Below are 18,382 nucleotides of genomic sequence, written 5' to 3'. Positions count from 1 at the left end.
TGCATTTCATATATTTTTGTTTCATATATTTTTCATTTATTTGTCATCTTCTTAGGATTTAATAAATCTTGACATGTGCACCAAAGTATAACACTGTAAGTCTATAATGAGTTTGTTGTCACACTACTTCACATTCATTGAGGTTATGTGTGCACTTTTGTTTGATCGATAAATATAGTGGAATGTTTTTTAAGAAGAAGTTCAGAAAATAAAATGTAATTGTTCAGCATTTTGTATTTATATATGGACAACAACGCTTTCACTTTCAGGGACAAACATGAAACATGCTTCATCTCAAGCACACGCAATGTTTATTTCACTAGGAAATTTGAAGAATCATGATTATATGAGTTTCCAAATCCATTCAATGTTGGGGTTTTTTTTTTTTTCTCTCCAAAGAGAACCACATCCTTGAGGATGTCAACAAATGCGTAATTGCTCTGCAAGAGGGAGATGTGGACACTCTTGACCGAACTGCTGGAGCTATCCGGGGTCGAGCTGCTCGTGTGGTCCACATCATTAACGCTGAGATGGAAAACTACGAACCTGGGGTCTACACTGAGCGTGTGCTGGAGTCCATCAAGCTTCTGTCTGAGACCGGTTGGTGTTCTGTACACAAAGCTCATGTGGCACAAAAAGTCACTTTTTCATGTGTATTGTGAAGATGAATGCAGTATCCTTCACCCTAGTACTGTGCTTGCATCAAACATTCTGCCACAATCCTTTTGGTCAGTTCAGCTACTTTCATGAGAAGAAGTGAAACACACCCACACAGGAACAAACACACACTAGCGCTTACATTAGCTCCCAAGCCTGGTCAGTGACTTACAAACACACCTTAATTGTCTGGATGCCGAGTGTCCCACAGTTTGGATCAGTGTCTTGGCTCTAACACAAACCTTGGACGCCACCTGTTCACTCCTCGGCCACTCTTGCCTCTCATCCATTTTTCATTTGTTATCTTTTTTTCTCCATCACTGTGCAGCGTCTGTGTCACGGCACTTTCCAGGAGACCTGAGTTTATCCCTGTGGCAGACCAGATTCAGGGCCAACATTTGTTTCAGTCCCACCTAAAGATTGGCTCCCCCCACATGTGACTGAATACTGCTCACAGTATATGGGGTGTGAAGAAAATGTAGGGAGTGAAGAGTGAACTTTAAGAGTTGTGTTTAGTGCTGTGAAATTTAAATGCTCTGTTAGCTTGGCATATAATGGATTAGACCTCTTAATTTATATATCTTTGGAGTTTTTATGATTTTTTAATTAAAAAGCTGTGTTCACCCTACAAGCGACACAGCAACAGGCTACAAGTCATTTTCAGTGGAAGCCGATGACATGAAGTTACAAACTGCTGCTGTTACATGCTCCTGCTCAAAACTGAGCTGACCCTAACTCTTTTCAGTGCTCCTATGGTGAAGTAAAGCATCAACCAGTCATATGTTTTTGTTTCTAGCTGTGGTACTGTGTTATTTAGCTATATTAGCTGACGCTATGCCAGCTTCCTGTGTATTTCAGTGCACATGGGGATGTTTAACATTGATAAAAATTATAGATCTTTTTTGACCAAATGCAAACTTTTGATGAGTCATGATGCTTTGTTGCAGTAGCAGACACACACAAGCCAGTGACAACGAAACTATGTCAATGAGCGCTTGATCGGTAGCTCAGTGATTATGTAGACGGCCATGCTGTTGCTTTGCCCTCATAAGATTGAGCAAAGTAAAAGACAAAGCAGGCCACAAGACTGCAAGACCGACCAATAGAATCTGCTACAGTATTATTGAGTGGAAGCAAAACAATGTGAGCTTCATTATCTTTTAGGAATATTAAGTTGTAGGCCACATTAAAGGTGCTCTTTGGAGTATTTGACTCCATAAGATCTATGGAACTCTTTTTCTATGCATGGTTCCCCAAATTGTCTCTTTCACATTCATGCGTGGGTTACACCATGCACAGTCCTACCAATGGCGTTGCGCCATTGCATTGATTTAAAGGGGACAGTAACTCACTGAGATACGCTGCAAAATGCCTGAATGTCTCATATAGAACCCTTAAAAGCCGAGTAAGCAGGAGAAGGTGAAAGTTTTTTTCAATTTTTGAGTGCAAGGCTGTGGCTATTTCCTGCAATCAGTATGTACCAGTGCAAAGCTTGTCCATAACAAACTCAGAAAAGTCTCAGTAGAAAAGATCGATTTATTCATTTTTGCCTGGGCTGGTTATCTTTCAGCTTTGTATGTCACAACAATTTTTGCAAAATAGCATCCTTTTAATGTACAGATGGTTCAGACATTTAATAGTCAGTGTTTCTTTTCATTTACTCAGTCTTGTTTGACATATTACATAAGAAAAGAAGAAAGGGTCCGGTGTCTATATTTTCTTGAGAACCATTTTTGCTACATGAAATGGCTCCTAAAATTTCTTAGAAGTAGGCACTAACATGCCTTAAAAAAATACCATTATGAAAGGCAGACAAACAAAAACACAGGATGAAAGGAAATAAGTAATTTAGAAATTACCAGTCCACAAGACTAAAATTGTACTTTTTTTTTTTTTTTTTAACATCCGATCCTCGTTCTTTTTGTTCTCCATTCACACCAATCCATCCTCCATCCTTCCCCTGGTTTCTATCTCTCCCATTAGAGCTCATTTAGCAATGCGCTGTAGCTATTGTTTTGCCTTTTACTTTCATCTGCTGGGATAATTGAGGGACACAATCACCTCCCCCCTACACTAGCTGATAAGTCACAAACAGCATTACGTGAATCACGTATCATGTGTGCACCCCTCTGCTGACGCTCAGCCCCACCATAATGGACTACACAGAGTGCTAGTTATATGGTATCTTAAGCACATTCTGTTCTATTATTGCATAATTTAGTTTAATTGATTGGGGTAATTAATTGATGCAGTACCGTAGCAGTATCTCGTGGACACTTAAGGTCAATTTTGTATGACCATAACCCTGTCACACACGAAGACTATTTAATTGTGCTGCTGTTCTATTAATCCTCCATGGTGTATGGAGCTTGTTTCTAGAGTCAGCAGGACCCCAGAAGTGTTATGTCAGCACTACTGAGAACAACGAATGGAGAACTGTTGATGTTGCAGCATCATATTGATTGCTCATTGATTTTTATTTATCATGTATTTGTTTATTTAACAGTTACTATTATAAGGTATAAGTCCTGCGGCTCAAAATGAGAAGCATATTAGTGCAATGCTTAATACAAAAGAGAAATGGAAAAGGTTCATAAATTAGACTCTGGATACGCAATATACCTGGCTAAATGCAACCCCACAAACAGACTCAGAACGAAACATCTACCCATGGATGGCTTACTGAACTGGTCTACCAGGCACAGGCCCTGGGACTCAAATTATCAAGCCCAATCATGGCCTACACTTGCAAAATGACACCCAAATGAACACATACAGACGAGATGCAAAGGAACTGCAAGGAGACACAAAATGACACAAAGTCACACAAAAGTACTAAGATACACATATCTTAAAGAGACAGAAAATTATTTTAGAGATCCAAACAACTGCAAAAAGACACAAAACAACTATAAGGAGACACAAAATGACAATAAAAAGTAACAAAACAACCAGAAAAAGACATAGAATTATCTCCAAAATACACAAAATTGCCAAACAGAACCACCACAAAGACGGTGTGTCTTGTTCCTTTATAGAAGAGATAGTGGGGCCATTTGCATATTTTTGCCCAAGGGCCTATTATCTCATAATCCGCCCATGTACTTACCCAAGTACAGTTTTAATATTGTATCACTTTATTTAAGCATGTCTTTTTTTATGAGACTGTACTTCTACCTCACAACATTTAGGAAATTCTGAACTTCTTTTCGACATGACAAGGCTTTTACAACTTAACAGAAAGGGATTTTACATGAAAAAGTCCCTCTGGTGTAATGTGACTGATTGTTGAAGGTGAAACATAGCCAACAGCTGTCTTTATGGATTAGTTTAACCACCTACACATTAGGATGCTGCACTGTACTTCTTACAGTTTTTACTGGAACCTGTGAAAACTGCACTGTGGGCTGCATTAATACATTAAGTACCAAGAAACTTATGCCACAGTATTTTGGTCTCAGCTCTACTTTAGGTTTTTGCTGATGACACATTACAGTTTGAATACATTTTCCCTGTGATATTATGATAACACACAGATCAGGAATAGCCAGTACTGCAGCCATGGACTTGCATTTTTGGCAAATCTTTTTTACCTTGTTGTCAAGAAAAGTAATAATTGCAACAGTTTAGACGTGCACATGCTGATGTGTACCATCTATAGGAAAGTAATGGCTTCAGCAGATTTACCCCTTGTGCCCCCAGGAAATGAGTGCTACAGCAACACTATTTTCTTTTCCATAGCTGCTGTTGCTATGTGTGTATTTGATGTTTTATATTTTATACTAAAACCTGCAAAATGTAAGACTTTTGTGAACCGGTGCAGCTTTCCATTAAATTCTGGGAATTAAAGCGTTCACACTGTTCTCAGTGTCAGTGCCAGATTTTATATGTCCAAAGAAAGAGAGCAGGGGTGGTGGGATACAGAGGCCAACAAGAAAATGACCAACGTGGGTTTGCTTTGCTCTTTGGTGCTGAATATTTCAACTGCAAACTCTAAAGTCAGTGAAATAATTTACACATCTGTTCATTGGAGACTTCAGCAGCTTTCTTTGTCTGTACGGGGCAAAATCATCAGCTATACAGTTGGAGGTCTAAGCTGCAGCTACAACTTTGCTCTCATATATTTGAGGCAGGTTTTCCTTTGCCTTATTTAGTATGCACAGATGTATGAATATGCAAATTAGTTCTACCCATGGGTGCATTACCAAACAGGCCTACTGGGCCAAGGCCCATGGGCCCAAGAGCTCAGAGGGCCCCCGCGCCAGAGCCTCTGCAAGAAGTTGCTGTTATAAACTTTGCATTTTTTGTCAAAGGGATAAGTAAAGTCCTTAAAAAAAAAAAAATTCAAAAATGTTTCTACGCTTTCAGTTTATCTACAGTACTGAGTAATCTATACAATTTTGGCCCTTCACAGTTCTGTGGGGAGAAACAACAGCATCTTGCACCTGCCCAAAGAGGGGGATAGGGGCCCGTGTACTTGTACAGGGGCCCAGGTGCCCACTGTCTTATATTCACCCATGGTCGGTCCCATCAGCTGCTGGCCCACAGCTCAAGTGTACCCACTCCATTAAACTCTGCTAAGCAAACACACAAAACTGTGCTTGTGAACAATAAACTATAACATGAGCCTTCAGCTTATTAAATAATGTGTTTATAATGTTAGGCAAACGTTGTTCCCCATCACCACCTCTGACAAGCTGAAGTGAAACTCAAACTTAGCTTGCAATAAACAACTTCTCCTCTGATCCAAAGGTTACGTTGCAATTTCTCATGTCCTTTGACGTCATTTTGACGAGTCATAAAAATTCAAATCAGACTACTGTCTGATACCCCTTGGATTATTGTAGCGTTATGGGATTGGTCCCTTAGATTTGTGATGTAATAAAACCTGGTTGTCTGATGCTGTGTTTTTTAAGATAGTTACTGATATACTGCAGTTCCAGGGCAAAAATACCCAGCCAATGTGTTGACTGCTAATTTTGCTCAAGATATGCCTGGCAGTATATATAAAACACCATATGGACATGTTAACAGGTTTATAATTCAATTTCACCGGAGGTGGTCTTTAAGGTAAGGGCTTAGATGATACAGCCTATATAGATGCAACAAATAGTCAAATCTCACCGGCTGCGTGGCCTTAGGGAGGACTCCTGTCTTAAACATTAACGAGGCCTCGTGTCCTCTCGATTGTAGGTGCTAATTGAGATGTTAAGGCGGGGAACCGGCAACTGTGTTAGACCAGCGTTTCATCGGCTCCATATTTCTCTTTGATGAAGAGCTGTTGTGTTTCCCCTTCCTCTTTCCCTCTTAGTGGTGGTACTTGGGTTTTTTTAGGGGCTCCCATGCACATCTGATGTGGACCATAAAGCACTTATTGATCCTTGTGAACTTTTACCTTCCTCTCCCCTCAGTCCTCACAGGCCTGATGTCTATGGATTTGAACACAGTCAAGGAGAAATCTATAGCTGGGGGAAAGATGATTAAGTGTTGCTGAACAAAGCAAGAGGATATAGGACCACACACTTTTTAGAGGGTACTGAGTCCAATTAACTAGACTCTACCAAGAAATCTATAGCTGTCACCAAGGATTTCACTAAGCGATTTGAGCAGGGGTTTTAGTGGAATTCATTGATGTGGTCCCCTTTTTTCCTTTTTTTCAGTGGTGTGCATGTGTAAAACATTTATCCTCTGCCTGAGTGTGTGTGTGTGTGTGTGTGTGTGTGTGTGTGTCTTTGAGTTGGCTGTTTGTGTTTTTATTTGATGGCCTCTGTGTTTATGCCCGGGGCCACTTGTGCCAATCGCAGCCACTTGCCTGTCTTCCTGACAGCTGCCACATCAACACAGGATGCTTATCGCAACTACCTGCCCTTTGACCTTGTCCAAATTTGCCCATCCCTCTCTCTCCCTCATATTGAGTGTGGTCAGATTTACTGCCGGGCCAAATACAGGCAGCCAAGGCATACAACTCTTTGGTGTAAAGCTGAGCCATAGATTCCTGACAGACAGTCCACACATGGGCCTGGGATTGAAGCGTGTCCTTGAGAGGGAGAAAAATCAATAGCCTAATGGGAAAGTGGTTATGGCTTCTCTCTCTTTTCCCCCCTCTCCCTCCTTCTTCCCCGAGACACTTTTCTGCCCACTAACTCCCTGTGTTTAAACTAATCTTCTCCTCAAAAAAAGGGACAAATTTTAAAGTCGATCATTAATGTGGTGCCTGGAGAGGGTAGATTAAAAAAACTGATATATGGCCTAAGTCAGTGTGCCATTTAGAGAAGCAGGGTGGCGTTGCTCCTTGTTATTACATCGGGGCACAGTAAATGGGATTTGGCCGGGGTTTTGCGGTGAGTAATAACACACATGCACACACTGCCACCCACATGCCATGTCTGTAAATCAGTGGATCAAGTGCACTAAAAAAGAAGTGCAGCAGGGACTGAGGGAAAGACGTAAAGACACTTCACACTGTCTACTTTGAAAATAATCGCTCTGAGCTCCAGACTTTGCGGCTAGCCCAACTGAAAGCAACTCACTATGAATATTGAGCTTTTTTTCTTTTTTTTAAATCTTTAAATCAGAATACCTTGTTAGTGGTGTCAATGAATCAATTTGTGCTCAAGGACACTGACTGGGTTTGACACTCTGTTGTTATAATGATGGTAAAAAGAGGTTTTAGCCAGAATGGGAAGCAGATGGCAAACTCATAGCTTGCAAGGAGAGGAGGTAAGGCCTCTTAATCAGTGGGTAAATAGGGGTGGGAGTTACAGTATGAGAGAGTGCTGATGAGGAAATTGCTATGAGAGGAGCAGTGCGGTATGATGAGGAAGGACAAACATTTAAACAAGGTTAGACTGTGGAAGAGCAGAAAAGAGCAGGAAGACTAAAGTCCTCTAGAAAAACGTCAGAAAAAGGGGGAGCGTTTTTATAAGCAGGGTCATCTTTGGGTCAATACGATCTGTCAGCATTACATATGCATTCATTGTTTAGTGAGTTCAAGAGCCATTTAAGCTGTTTTCCATTTATAAGTGGAACATTGAAATGAAAGACAATTTTCAAGGACTACATGTTGTATCAAATGTAAAATTATACCTTTGTGTAGATTTAAGACTATAGAAGTTTATTGCAATGGCCCCACCGAGGGGTGGCCAGAGGGGGCCATGACCACCCTGATACAATTATAGATCATCAAATATAGATTTATTGCCAAGAAGGTTTTCAGTTATAAGGAACTTGCTTTGGATGTTTGGTCCATAAAACTTACATTGAACATTTTAAGGGGAATAGAAATAAGGCAGAGTACTCCAACACTCAGAAAAGAATGGAACTAATTACAATAAAAACATGATTAAGATACTTTTAAAAAAAAGTACTATAACATAACAAACATGTACAATACAGCTGTTTCAGAAAAAGCTGTACATTTTTTTGCAGGAGGTACAAAAATATTAAGCAGAAAATGTGCAAAAGTTTCCAGTGGTGCAAGTATGTGCAGACATACAACACATGTATAGAAACACTACACATTAAATTGGGATTGTTACGGAATTTAAAACTGTTAAATGTACCAGTATTAGTTTAGGTAAATCAGAGAATTAGTACGATTAACTTTAAAATAAGAAACCAAAGTACTGTATCTCAGTATGGGATTCCTTAACACTCATATAGACATCATTTTCAACTAGCCTGTATAGAATCTTCAGCTGCATAAAAGAATTAATTTATGGCCTTTGGTTGAGGTGTGTCACCCCAAGATATTCACTGACCCCTTCTGGCCAACCCTATAAACTTAGTGAACCACTGCTTAATTGATCTGCTGGGTGAGGCTGAATGAGATGAGAGAGATGAGCTTACATTGCAATATTATAGATCATATATAATTGAATTGTGCCGATGTTTGTGTGAAAGTAGTTCAGTAGTGTAACTATGCAACCATGATGTTTGTGCATTCACTGTGAGATTCATTTGAAGCCATGTTTCGGGCCAATTCTTTTAAGTCCATTATTCATCCTCCTTTTACTGTAGCTCTGTTTTAGTTTTCACCAACTCCTGAGGAAAGGAAAGTTTTTTGGCTGTTAAATGCTCCACTTTGTTTACTAGCTAGCTGCAAGCTTTATCTGTCTGTTGTTAGTGCTGGGAAGTTATAGCACACAGTGGATTTAGAGCCTTTTTGCTGAAACTAGTAACATTGAGCTGTGGGCCACACAAGAGAGACAACGTGCTGAAAGACACTATATAGCTCTGAGCTAAGGGGAACTGAGTGATTCTCCGTGGGTTCATTATGACTGTTTTCACATATAAGTAGTCATGTTACCCTTCATTGATGAAAAATGTTCAGTATAGTTTCCTTAAAACATACAATGTAGAATATGTGCAGTGTATGTAGCATACACACAATACAATAGAAATACAAAACTATGAATATATGTTATAGAAATAAAAAAAAAAAACATAATGGAACATATAGTATCACATAAAAAAAATAACAAAACAGTAGCGATGTAGAATATTTAGAATTACTATGAAATGATATAAGATGATGATATAATATAATACTTTGCAGTGTCTTCATGGATCCCTTTAATTCTTCATGATTTTATTAGAATTCAACTGTGAGTTTTTTCAAGCCTGAACATTAATAAGCATCTCAACATGTACACAACTTGTAATCTAGGAGTTAAATCTGTGTACTCTAAAAACAAAACAAATCAAACTTTTGGCACGTCCAATTTTTGGTTTGAAGTTGTACTTAATGATTTAAATTATTTTTTGTTTGTGTAATTGCTTTTGATTTTTCCTCTTGTAACATATTGCCTAAATTGAGCTGTCTTCTTCATGCAAAATTGAGGTTTTGGCACCCAAAACGGTACAGTTTGTTGGGTCTGGAGCTCGTTAAACACCTCAGTGGGGCACGCCATCTCTGCTGTGAGGTTTTTAAGCATTCATTGTACTTCCATAACTTCTCACTTAAACTATGCTTAAGCCTGGGGGGTGAAAAAAATCCATTCCTACATGGTCACATTTAATTCCCTTCATCATTTTTCAACTGGAATGAGTGAAATTGCTCCTTACCATCAGCAACTTTGCTCATTAAGAGCTTGGAGAACATTTAAATATTTCTATTTAAAACGCCTTCCCAGCAATTCCCAAAAGCCTATTTTACGCTTCTCCAGTAAGTGGATTAAACTGAATTAAAAATGAAAAGAAAAAGGGAGAGACTTTTTGTAGTGCCTTTTATGTTTGGTGAAATATAGCTTATGTTTTATATCAGACAAATAAGTATACTGCAGATACACCTTTAGTGCAAGCTGGTTAATTGATTTAGTTCACTCCGCATGTAAGAGAGGAAGAAAGTGTGGAGAATGATAATAAAATCACACAGTTGGCTTTCTGGTGGAGGCTCACCAGCTAAACTGCAATACTTTATTTGTCTTTTTTCCACTGTTTTGCTTTTTTCTATCCATCTGTCCTCATTAGACCTGTCTTCTCCTTTCAATGAGTGTTGTCTTAAGTCAGCGCGAGTCTTCAGAAATCCACTCTTTATGTATACTTGTTATTGATTTTCAATGCAGCCCATGCATCTTTTTATAGCATATCATAAAAGAAAAGTGTCTTCCTCGTCATCTGTCTCTCTGTCTTTTTCTATCTGAAATCATTTATATGTTTACCGGGATTCGTAGAAAAACCCTTGTGGACCTGAAGCACAGTCACAAGTAGCGGGGTTACAGGCATCTGTTGTGTATGAAAAAGCCCCCATAGATAATACAGTATACAGAGCCTGACCTTTTTCTTGCTGACGACTGTCTGTCTAGGTAAACCTTAGCTTTTGTTATGATAATTTCCGGCAGGACAGCGTCCAAAAAAAAAAGCCCACGTTATTAAACTTTGCATTCAATTATTGTGGCTCAACAGGAGATTACGTAGAAAGGCAGCCTGCTAAATATTCAAAAATTCAGTCCGTATTCGTGAATATTTAATAATGTCTATTCACATTCAGCACAATTCATTTGAACCCACAAAGAGCATAAAGCTCTTCCATCAGGTCTGGCCAATTGATACTGACAACAAAACCAACCATTTTTATGGTCAATAGGGACTTTTCTTTTGTTGCCCGGCTTTTGTTCGGCTGAAAAGACTTTGATGAATTTGATTCCCCTCATTGTGATTTGACAGGCTGAGCTTGCAAGTTAGCATCCTTGTACTGTAACACTAAAGCACACGCATGCAGCCATCTTCTCACAGATTACAACCATGCGCAAACATACACACTTCCACATGCAGAACGATGGTGTTCACACAACAGATCCCTGACCGACAGGCCAATCTTCCTTTTGGATAAGCCAAGGTGAAATTGCTAATTGGCGTGCATTTTGCAAACGGCACATTGCAGATTACACCGTGGTTCAGGGTGACATCTTACCTCTCCTGAAGTGCACAAGTGAGCAGAGACTGATGCAGGAGGAGCCTCGCTGCTGTAAAATTTGAGATGAAAAGGTTGTGATCACAGCCTAATGATTGTGCTTTCTCCATGCTCTTTTCTTTTTTCTAATTATAAGCTTGGTCCTGTTCTGAAAGATTACTAACACGTGTGATATAGCTGACTCTTATATCTTTTTTTTGTCCTCTCTATCTACCTATTCCTTCCTGCAGTCATGCCCCGCTTTGCTGAACAAGTGGAGGTTGCTATCGAGGCACTGAGTACGAACCCTCCACAGGCTTTTGAGGAGAATGAGTTTATTGATGCATCCCGTTTGGTCTACGATGGCGTACGTGACATCAGGAAAGCTGTCCTCATGATAAGGGTATGTCTATTACCTCGTCTGAAAGAAAACACTCACTGAAATTCTAGTTTAAATGCTCAGCATTTAGGAGTTCGACAGAAATGAATGTGTTTGGAAATGCTGACCAAGGCCAACCACAGTAATTTATTTCTGCCTTCCCCCATATATTTAAAACAGTTGATTGGGTATTTTGTGAATGTAGACATCTGAGTAAATTGTTTATGTCCCAATGTTGCTGAATGGTCAGTCATTGATTCTGGGATTTAGCATATTTGGTTTAAATTTATGATCAATCTTTGTTGCATTCTATAATCAATCTAATACATATTTTATTGTCTTTTACCCTCTAATTAATGAAATACAAAGGTAGAAACCAAAGCGTTTCATCAAAAACCTGTGAGAATGAAATCTTCTGATTCACTGGGATCATCCCCATGATTCATGAGACACATTCGTCACAGACACCTTTCCAATCTTTGCCTCTTTATTCTCATTCTACGTAGCAACACATCTGTGGTACGTCAGTGTCAGAGCAGACTGTGCTGCTGACGATCATAGATGACAGTGGATTTTCTCTGACAAAAATATATCTGCCCTAAGGATAAAGACAGACAAAATTGAAATCTAAAATTCAATTGAATTCCCATTTGAGATGTCACACCTGTCACATGATTATGTTTTCTAAAGCTGGCAGAACATTTTACAGCATGTCATTATAAAAATGCTGCATAACAACATAACACCAGCAGCTCTGCCGCCTCACATACCCACTCTGATATTACGGTATCTGCATTTTTCACCCCAACTGGCCCTTCTTCTCTTCACCATGTAATTCATTTATTCAACTTTATGCAGGCTGGAAGGTTTCCCAGTGCAGCTCTGGAAAAAATCTAATTATGGAAAATAATTTGATGTTGGTAAATAATGTAAAACAGGCAGCTTTGAACTGCCCGGGACCAGCTGGCTTCATAATCCCATCCAAGTTCAATTACTTTCTGAGGAAACAACTTGGAAGATCCTTGCTTTCTGTTGTCTAACTCCATCATATAGATAGCAAATGTTGGTGCCACATGTAATAGTTTTATGTGCGCACATTTCCAAGCGTCTGTGTTATTTTTCTCCCACTTAAGCCGAGTAATGGCTCCCTTAGAATTTTTACAGCACAGATCTTATGAGCAGTCGATGGATTAAGAAACCAATTCTCCACAGTGTTTAAAAATTGAGGCAGGTCTCGAGAAGAGTGTAAAGTTATAATGAAAGTTCTCGAAAACATAGTTTTGTCCTGGCCTTTATGTGCCCACGCAGACACACACACACACACACACACACACACACACACACACACACACACACACACACACACACACACACACACACACACACACACATACACACACACACACAGAGCAGAGTAGTGCGATAGAGTAGCAAGACCGAGATGCAGTGGAACATGTATGAAATTGAACAGTGGTTGGAGACTGGCAAGTGTAATATAACCAGTGTTTACACTCTCACCTATTCTCAACAAACTGACCTACAGCCTGTCTCAAGCAGAAAGTTCAACTTTAACTGGAAGTTCAGAGTGAAAGGAGCACTACATTACAGAAATGCAAGGAGCTGCATTGATGCGGACATGTTGTTTCAGGTCCCAGTGAGATGATTAAATACAATCTATCAAGGCTGGTTTTAATCTGAGATTCCTGGGTTTAAAGGCTTATGGGATGCCAAAAGTAGGTCAAGTTTTTACAACAAAAAAAGTTATCACAATAAGAATGATTTCATCATCTGTTTCAATGATCACGTAGAAGCCTTGAGAGGTAAGGTGGAAAAAATATTGAGGGCAGTGGCCAAAACATAAGTTTATCTCCTATGTAAGAAATACTATCTCCTATAAATACAAGATATTATCTCCCACATATGGGATATTATCTTCTAGAGGAGATTTTTTTTCCTATGTAGGTGAAACGTAGGATCTCCTAATTCTCCTACAATATTACTAAAAAGTTAATGCAGCCTTTCCTCTCATGAGACACTGAGATAGGCTTAATTAGGCTGTTTTGAGAGCGAGAAAGCCATGCAGAATGAAGTGTTTAATGCACTATTCAAAGGGCATTGAAAGTTCAGCTAAATGCAGCATAAACAAAAAGCTTCAACCTTCTCAGTTAACTAATTGCATGTGTCCACTGTTAAAGATAATGAAATGTTGCGATTTCACTATCGCATGTTTCTATGAACTGTTATGACTGTTCACCAGTGGTTTGATGCATGCCGTTTTGCACATGGGAGCAGTTCATCATGTCGGCTTTTTGGTCAGCCTTGCCTATGAATAAAAATATGTTAACCTTGCCTTTCCGTGTAATTATGAGATGAAAAGCAGTTTTACAATAACAACGCAATCTATTGCACTGCGCCAACCCAGTGGCTCCACTGAAATGAACAACCAGTCTCCAAAAGCTGCTGAACATCTAATTCTATTACCAGCTATATGAATGTAAATGCATGAAGATCATAATGGTTGTCAAGTATGTTTGAATTTAATACTAGATGCCATTTATATTTCCCAGGGAGATATAAGGTCAGAATAGATGAAAAAAGATTATGATTAAGTGGGATGAAATAAAAAAAGCAGGTACAAACCTAGCAAAACTAAGCAAAAGTAACAATCATTCAAATAATAAAATAAGTTAAACCATAAACTGAATAAAATATCATCATGTTTCAGTAGAATAGATTGGTGCTTTTATGAATGAATATGAGGCTTATATAAGTGCAAAGTAATGGTGTTCCTGCTGCTGAGGAGAAACTCAAAGGCTTAAAATGATTTTTTTTTTTTTTAAAAAAAGAATGCTTAATGAAGCTGTGTATGACCAGAACATTGCACCAATTAATTATTAGGAGTTACTTCACAGTGGCCGTGGATGCTTTTCCCCGTTTTCTTTTATATAATTGTCATCTCATTGAGTCCATTAGAGGATGTGCTATTCATAGAGTTGTGTCATGTTCTGCTGTGATTGAATATGAGTGCAACAGATCAATGACTACTGGGAATACTAATAAGGTCATTCATAACAATGACTGGCCTGTGCTAACCTGACATCACCAAAACCAATTGTGAAAGCAAGTTAGTCTAGAACTTTGGTTGTTTTTGATGCCACAGGACATATATTGGGTGGACCTAAAACCAATCAGAACAATAAAACATGACATAATGCCAAGCAATGGACAAATGCAAACAGCATTCAACATGCAGAGATGAGCTGTGATGGTGTAGCATTAATATGTCTATGAACAGATGTTTCTGTTTTTGCCGCTCGAATTTGAAAACAGTGGCCATTTTGGTTGTTTTTCGAAAATACCTTAATGGCGCACCTCTTTACTGAGATAGTTTTATACTCACTGTAGTATCCACATCTTGAGGGCGCACAAGCCAAAAATATAATGTCATCATGTATTATTTATAAAGTTCAAAGGCTCCGCAACTTGTCATTCATTGTCTTAAACACGTCCTATATTAGAAAAACTGTTGTGATTGGCTTGACCCGGGGCTTGTCAACCCAGGCTCACTCCTACTCATACAATACTGGTCAGTGGCCCTCAGCCTCAGATACCAACAGAGCAAGGCACCCTTTAGTGGTGGTATGAAAAACACCAGGGGACAGCATTTTTTGACACACTTGGCAACCTCTATAGTACATAGAGTGAGACAGTCCACCTAGGACGGTAAGGAGTTTACGTGGATAAGTCTATCAAAATAAGAACTTTTACACAAGAACTCACTGTTCCAGTAAATCTAACCACGTCCTTTTTTATTTTGCTCAAATGTAAGCAAGTGAGCCTAAAATGATTTTTTGTTACCTACATTTATTTTGAAAAGACACAACACATGTAACAGTTGTAAATTGATATGTCGTCCCTAACGTTCAAAACTGATCCTGGAAGGCTATCCAGAGCATCATAGTTTGATGTGTACGGCCCCTGATGGAGAATCAGTATTTGACAAGTTGGGAGTAAGACCAGATGTATCTGCCAGACCGTATAAAAGATGAGCTCACAGATCCATCTGGTTCCCAGGCTAAGCCTATGTCAGTATACAGTAAATGTAATTCATTATTGCCATAGAAACTGGCCTACTAGCACCCTGTTGTTTGGTAGAAGTTCTGCTTTATAGCCAGTGGGAGCACTCGCTTTGTGTAAAACATGAATTATATCCCTAATATCTGTAATATAATTAATCATCATGGAGAGGCAACATTCTCGCAGCCTATAAATAGAATCACTGTGCTTTTCATAAGGACAACTGTGGCAGCACTGTGAATGCACGGCTTTTTTAATGTCAGCCTCATGTAGAAAAGATGACTTTACACGTGTACATGTTTTGATCTCATATTCTTCTCTGCAGCAGGTAAGCCATCCAGCAGAGGTTACCATGGTGATGTAGCCCAGTTAAAAGTGAGCCATCTTCATGAGATCAACAAGTCTGTGTTGAAGTTATCCAGCTAACCCACTAATCTTATTTAGTGAGACAGTGCTTTGTAGCCAGCAGAGAGGAAATAAATATGATTATTAATCATTTAGTCTCTCAGTTTGTGCAGATGCTCATATATAACTCAATTACGTTCTATTTTGTTTATTTGATGAGAGTCCACAAATTACTTGTGCTCCTTAAGCTTTTTTCAAATTGTTAAGTATGGTGGAGTAATGCTCTCTATGTCCTGCTTTACACAGTGCTTGTGATTCTGCTTTTCTCTTTTGAATTAAGGTAATTGTGCAGAGACAAACTGTGCCAGTCACAATGTACTCAGATAAAAGCAATACAGCTGACATTTTTGTAACATTTAAACTGCTTCCTCTTTATAATATAGTCCTGCTATGAGTTTTCTAATTTTAGCAGTAGTATTCAGCAGTGGATCTTGAGAGCATTATCACCAGTCTTGACAGAGACACTCTACAAAATACTGTCTAATCCTTTAGTTGCAGCTTAAAAAAAAGATTTCTGTAGTTTCAGGTTTGTTAATAACGAATCAAGTAATTTATCAATTTATCGACATTAGCCATGTCACTACCATTTAAAGATATGGTTCCTGCAGCCATGGAAATGCGAAAAAAAAACGTGAAATTTCACCAAGTCTTTTCACATGCTTAGGGAGGTTGTGGAATTGGTAAACTGTGATTTTTTTTGTGAATTTTGACATGTGTAATGAAATTTTTACAGTTATAACTGTTTTCATAATGTAACATAACTGCTGTTTTATTTTCTCTAGCTGTTGGGAGAAACATAGCTCAATTATGGGCCAATATTTACCAAAATGTACATTTTTTAAATCTTTTTTTTATAATTCTGGCTCTCCCTCCATGTGTGCAAGCTAGCTGTTGGAATAAAGTCTGAATCTGAAGCAGAAAAATATTATTGTGATAGTGGGATTTACCATGTAGGGACATGAATTCCAAAGTTGCCATTCCTATTCAATGGCTCAATAATACTTTTAAAATGAGTACTTGAAAAGTCATGGAAAAGTTTAAAAATTTTGTCCATGAAAATGTTTAAGAACTCAGTAAAAAAAAGCATTACTCTCTAAACCACTCTGCCCTCTCCAGTGTGAATAAATTCAGTGACCCCCTTTAATACAATAAATCTAGACAGCCCTTGTTGGCACACTTTTATTTAACACCAGTGTATATGGAACCATAGTTGCTGACCCAGGTAATGTGCAAATAGGTCCAGATATGAACCTGTGAAAACGGTGAGTAATTGTTGCTTTTTATACCCCTACATTTCATCTCCTGGTTTGCTTGATGGTTTTGTGTTAAAAGACACTGACAGCTGGGTTGTTTTTTTCCTATCAGGCATTTTCCCAAAGCCAATACATTAATGCTGTTATTTAGAAAAAACCCTAGAATTCCAAATTTCTGCATTTTCAAAGAGTGTCACCCATTTAGAATTCAATTTGACAGAAGATAGGTGAGAGGAGGTATATTATTCGGAGAATAACTCTAAATGTGGTTTTAATAAATTAGTCTCTTTTTTGTGTGACATCTCCGTCTGTCACATGCTGAGTTTGGTTGGGAGCCAAAACTCCCAATGAGGCGCTGTATACTGAAAACGACAACACAGGAACATATGCTGTCTGTTACTCTGAATTTCCGCACAATGGGGCATGAAGTCAAAGAAATTTGCCCTTTTGAGCTGTCAATTTAGGAGTGGTGTGATTTTTCTTTTTCCATTTCTCTCTGTCTGACTGTTTGCCTGACTTCGCTTTTGTGTTTCTCGCAGACACCAGAGGAGCTGGAGGATGACTCTGACTTTGAACAGGAGGACTATGATACTCGCAGCAGGACTAGTGTCCAGACTGAAGATGACCAGCTTATTGCTGGACAGAGTGCTCGGGTGAGTGGATGTTCACTTCCCCACTGTGCTGAAACTTCCTGAATGTGCCCCAGTTATAGAACATGACATAAAACAAAAATCCAGAAAGATCATGTTTTTGGTTTGGGTAAAGGTCGGGCAGCAAGCCCAAATTCATCATATAAGTGACTGTAGTGTTAAAGCCTCAGGCGTAGGCTGAGGCTCAAGTTGAACTGCATCCCACCTCAACACCCACCCCTGTTCCTTGGCCATACTGGAATCGATTCATCCAAGTAGTTCCACTTACATAGCATGAAAGTCCATTTAAATGATCCTAACAAGCAGGATTATTTTAAATAAACACTGTTCGGGGGTGGCAGGTGTAAAATTGCAATCACAAACAAAGAAGTAATTACCAAATTCCCTTCAGATGCCAGACAAAACACAAAATACAGTATTGTGCTGCGCCAAGGCTTCAGTTGCGATCACTAGGGTCTGGGCTTTGTTGCACATTAGCAATTTTTCACTTGGGCCCAGCTTAAAGAACATTAAGAGGGTATCAGTGCTTGCTTCCCTCCAGCAACACAGAGGCTCTAGCGGTGTGTTG

At 39.0% G+C, this 18,382-nt stretch overlaps 1 protein-coding gene across 1 annotated transcript in view; it reads left to right on the top strand.

The window, feature by feature from the left end:
- ctnna2 (catenin (cadherin-associated protein), alpha 2) overlaps nucleotides 1-18,382 on the top strand; it is a 393,607-nt gene that overhangs the window by 352,139 nt on the left and 23,086 nt on the right. Inside the window, exons 12-14 of the mRNA XM_042485341.2 lie at nucleotides 400-600; nucleotides 11,302-11,453; nucleotides 17,704-17,817. Coding sequence (XP_042341275.1) covers nucleotides 400-600; nucleotides 11,302-11,453; nucleotides 17,704-17,817 — 467 coding nt within the window. The remainder of the gene's footprint in view (nucleotides 1-399; nucleotides 601-11,301; nucleotides 11,454-17,703; nucleotides 17,818-18,382) is intronic.

Source organism: Plectropomus leopardus, chromosome 3, assembly GCF_026936395.1.
Source record: "Plectropomus leopardus strain MGB_pleo_1.0 chromosome 3, ASM2693639v1, whole genome shotgun sequence".
Taxonomy (NCBI): Eukaryota; Metazoa; Chordata; class Actinopteri; order Perciformes; family Serranidae; genus Plectropomus; species Plectropomus leopardus.
Note: the sequence above shows the minus strand (reverse complement) of the source record. Positions and strands in the feature narration are given on the sequence as shown.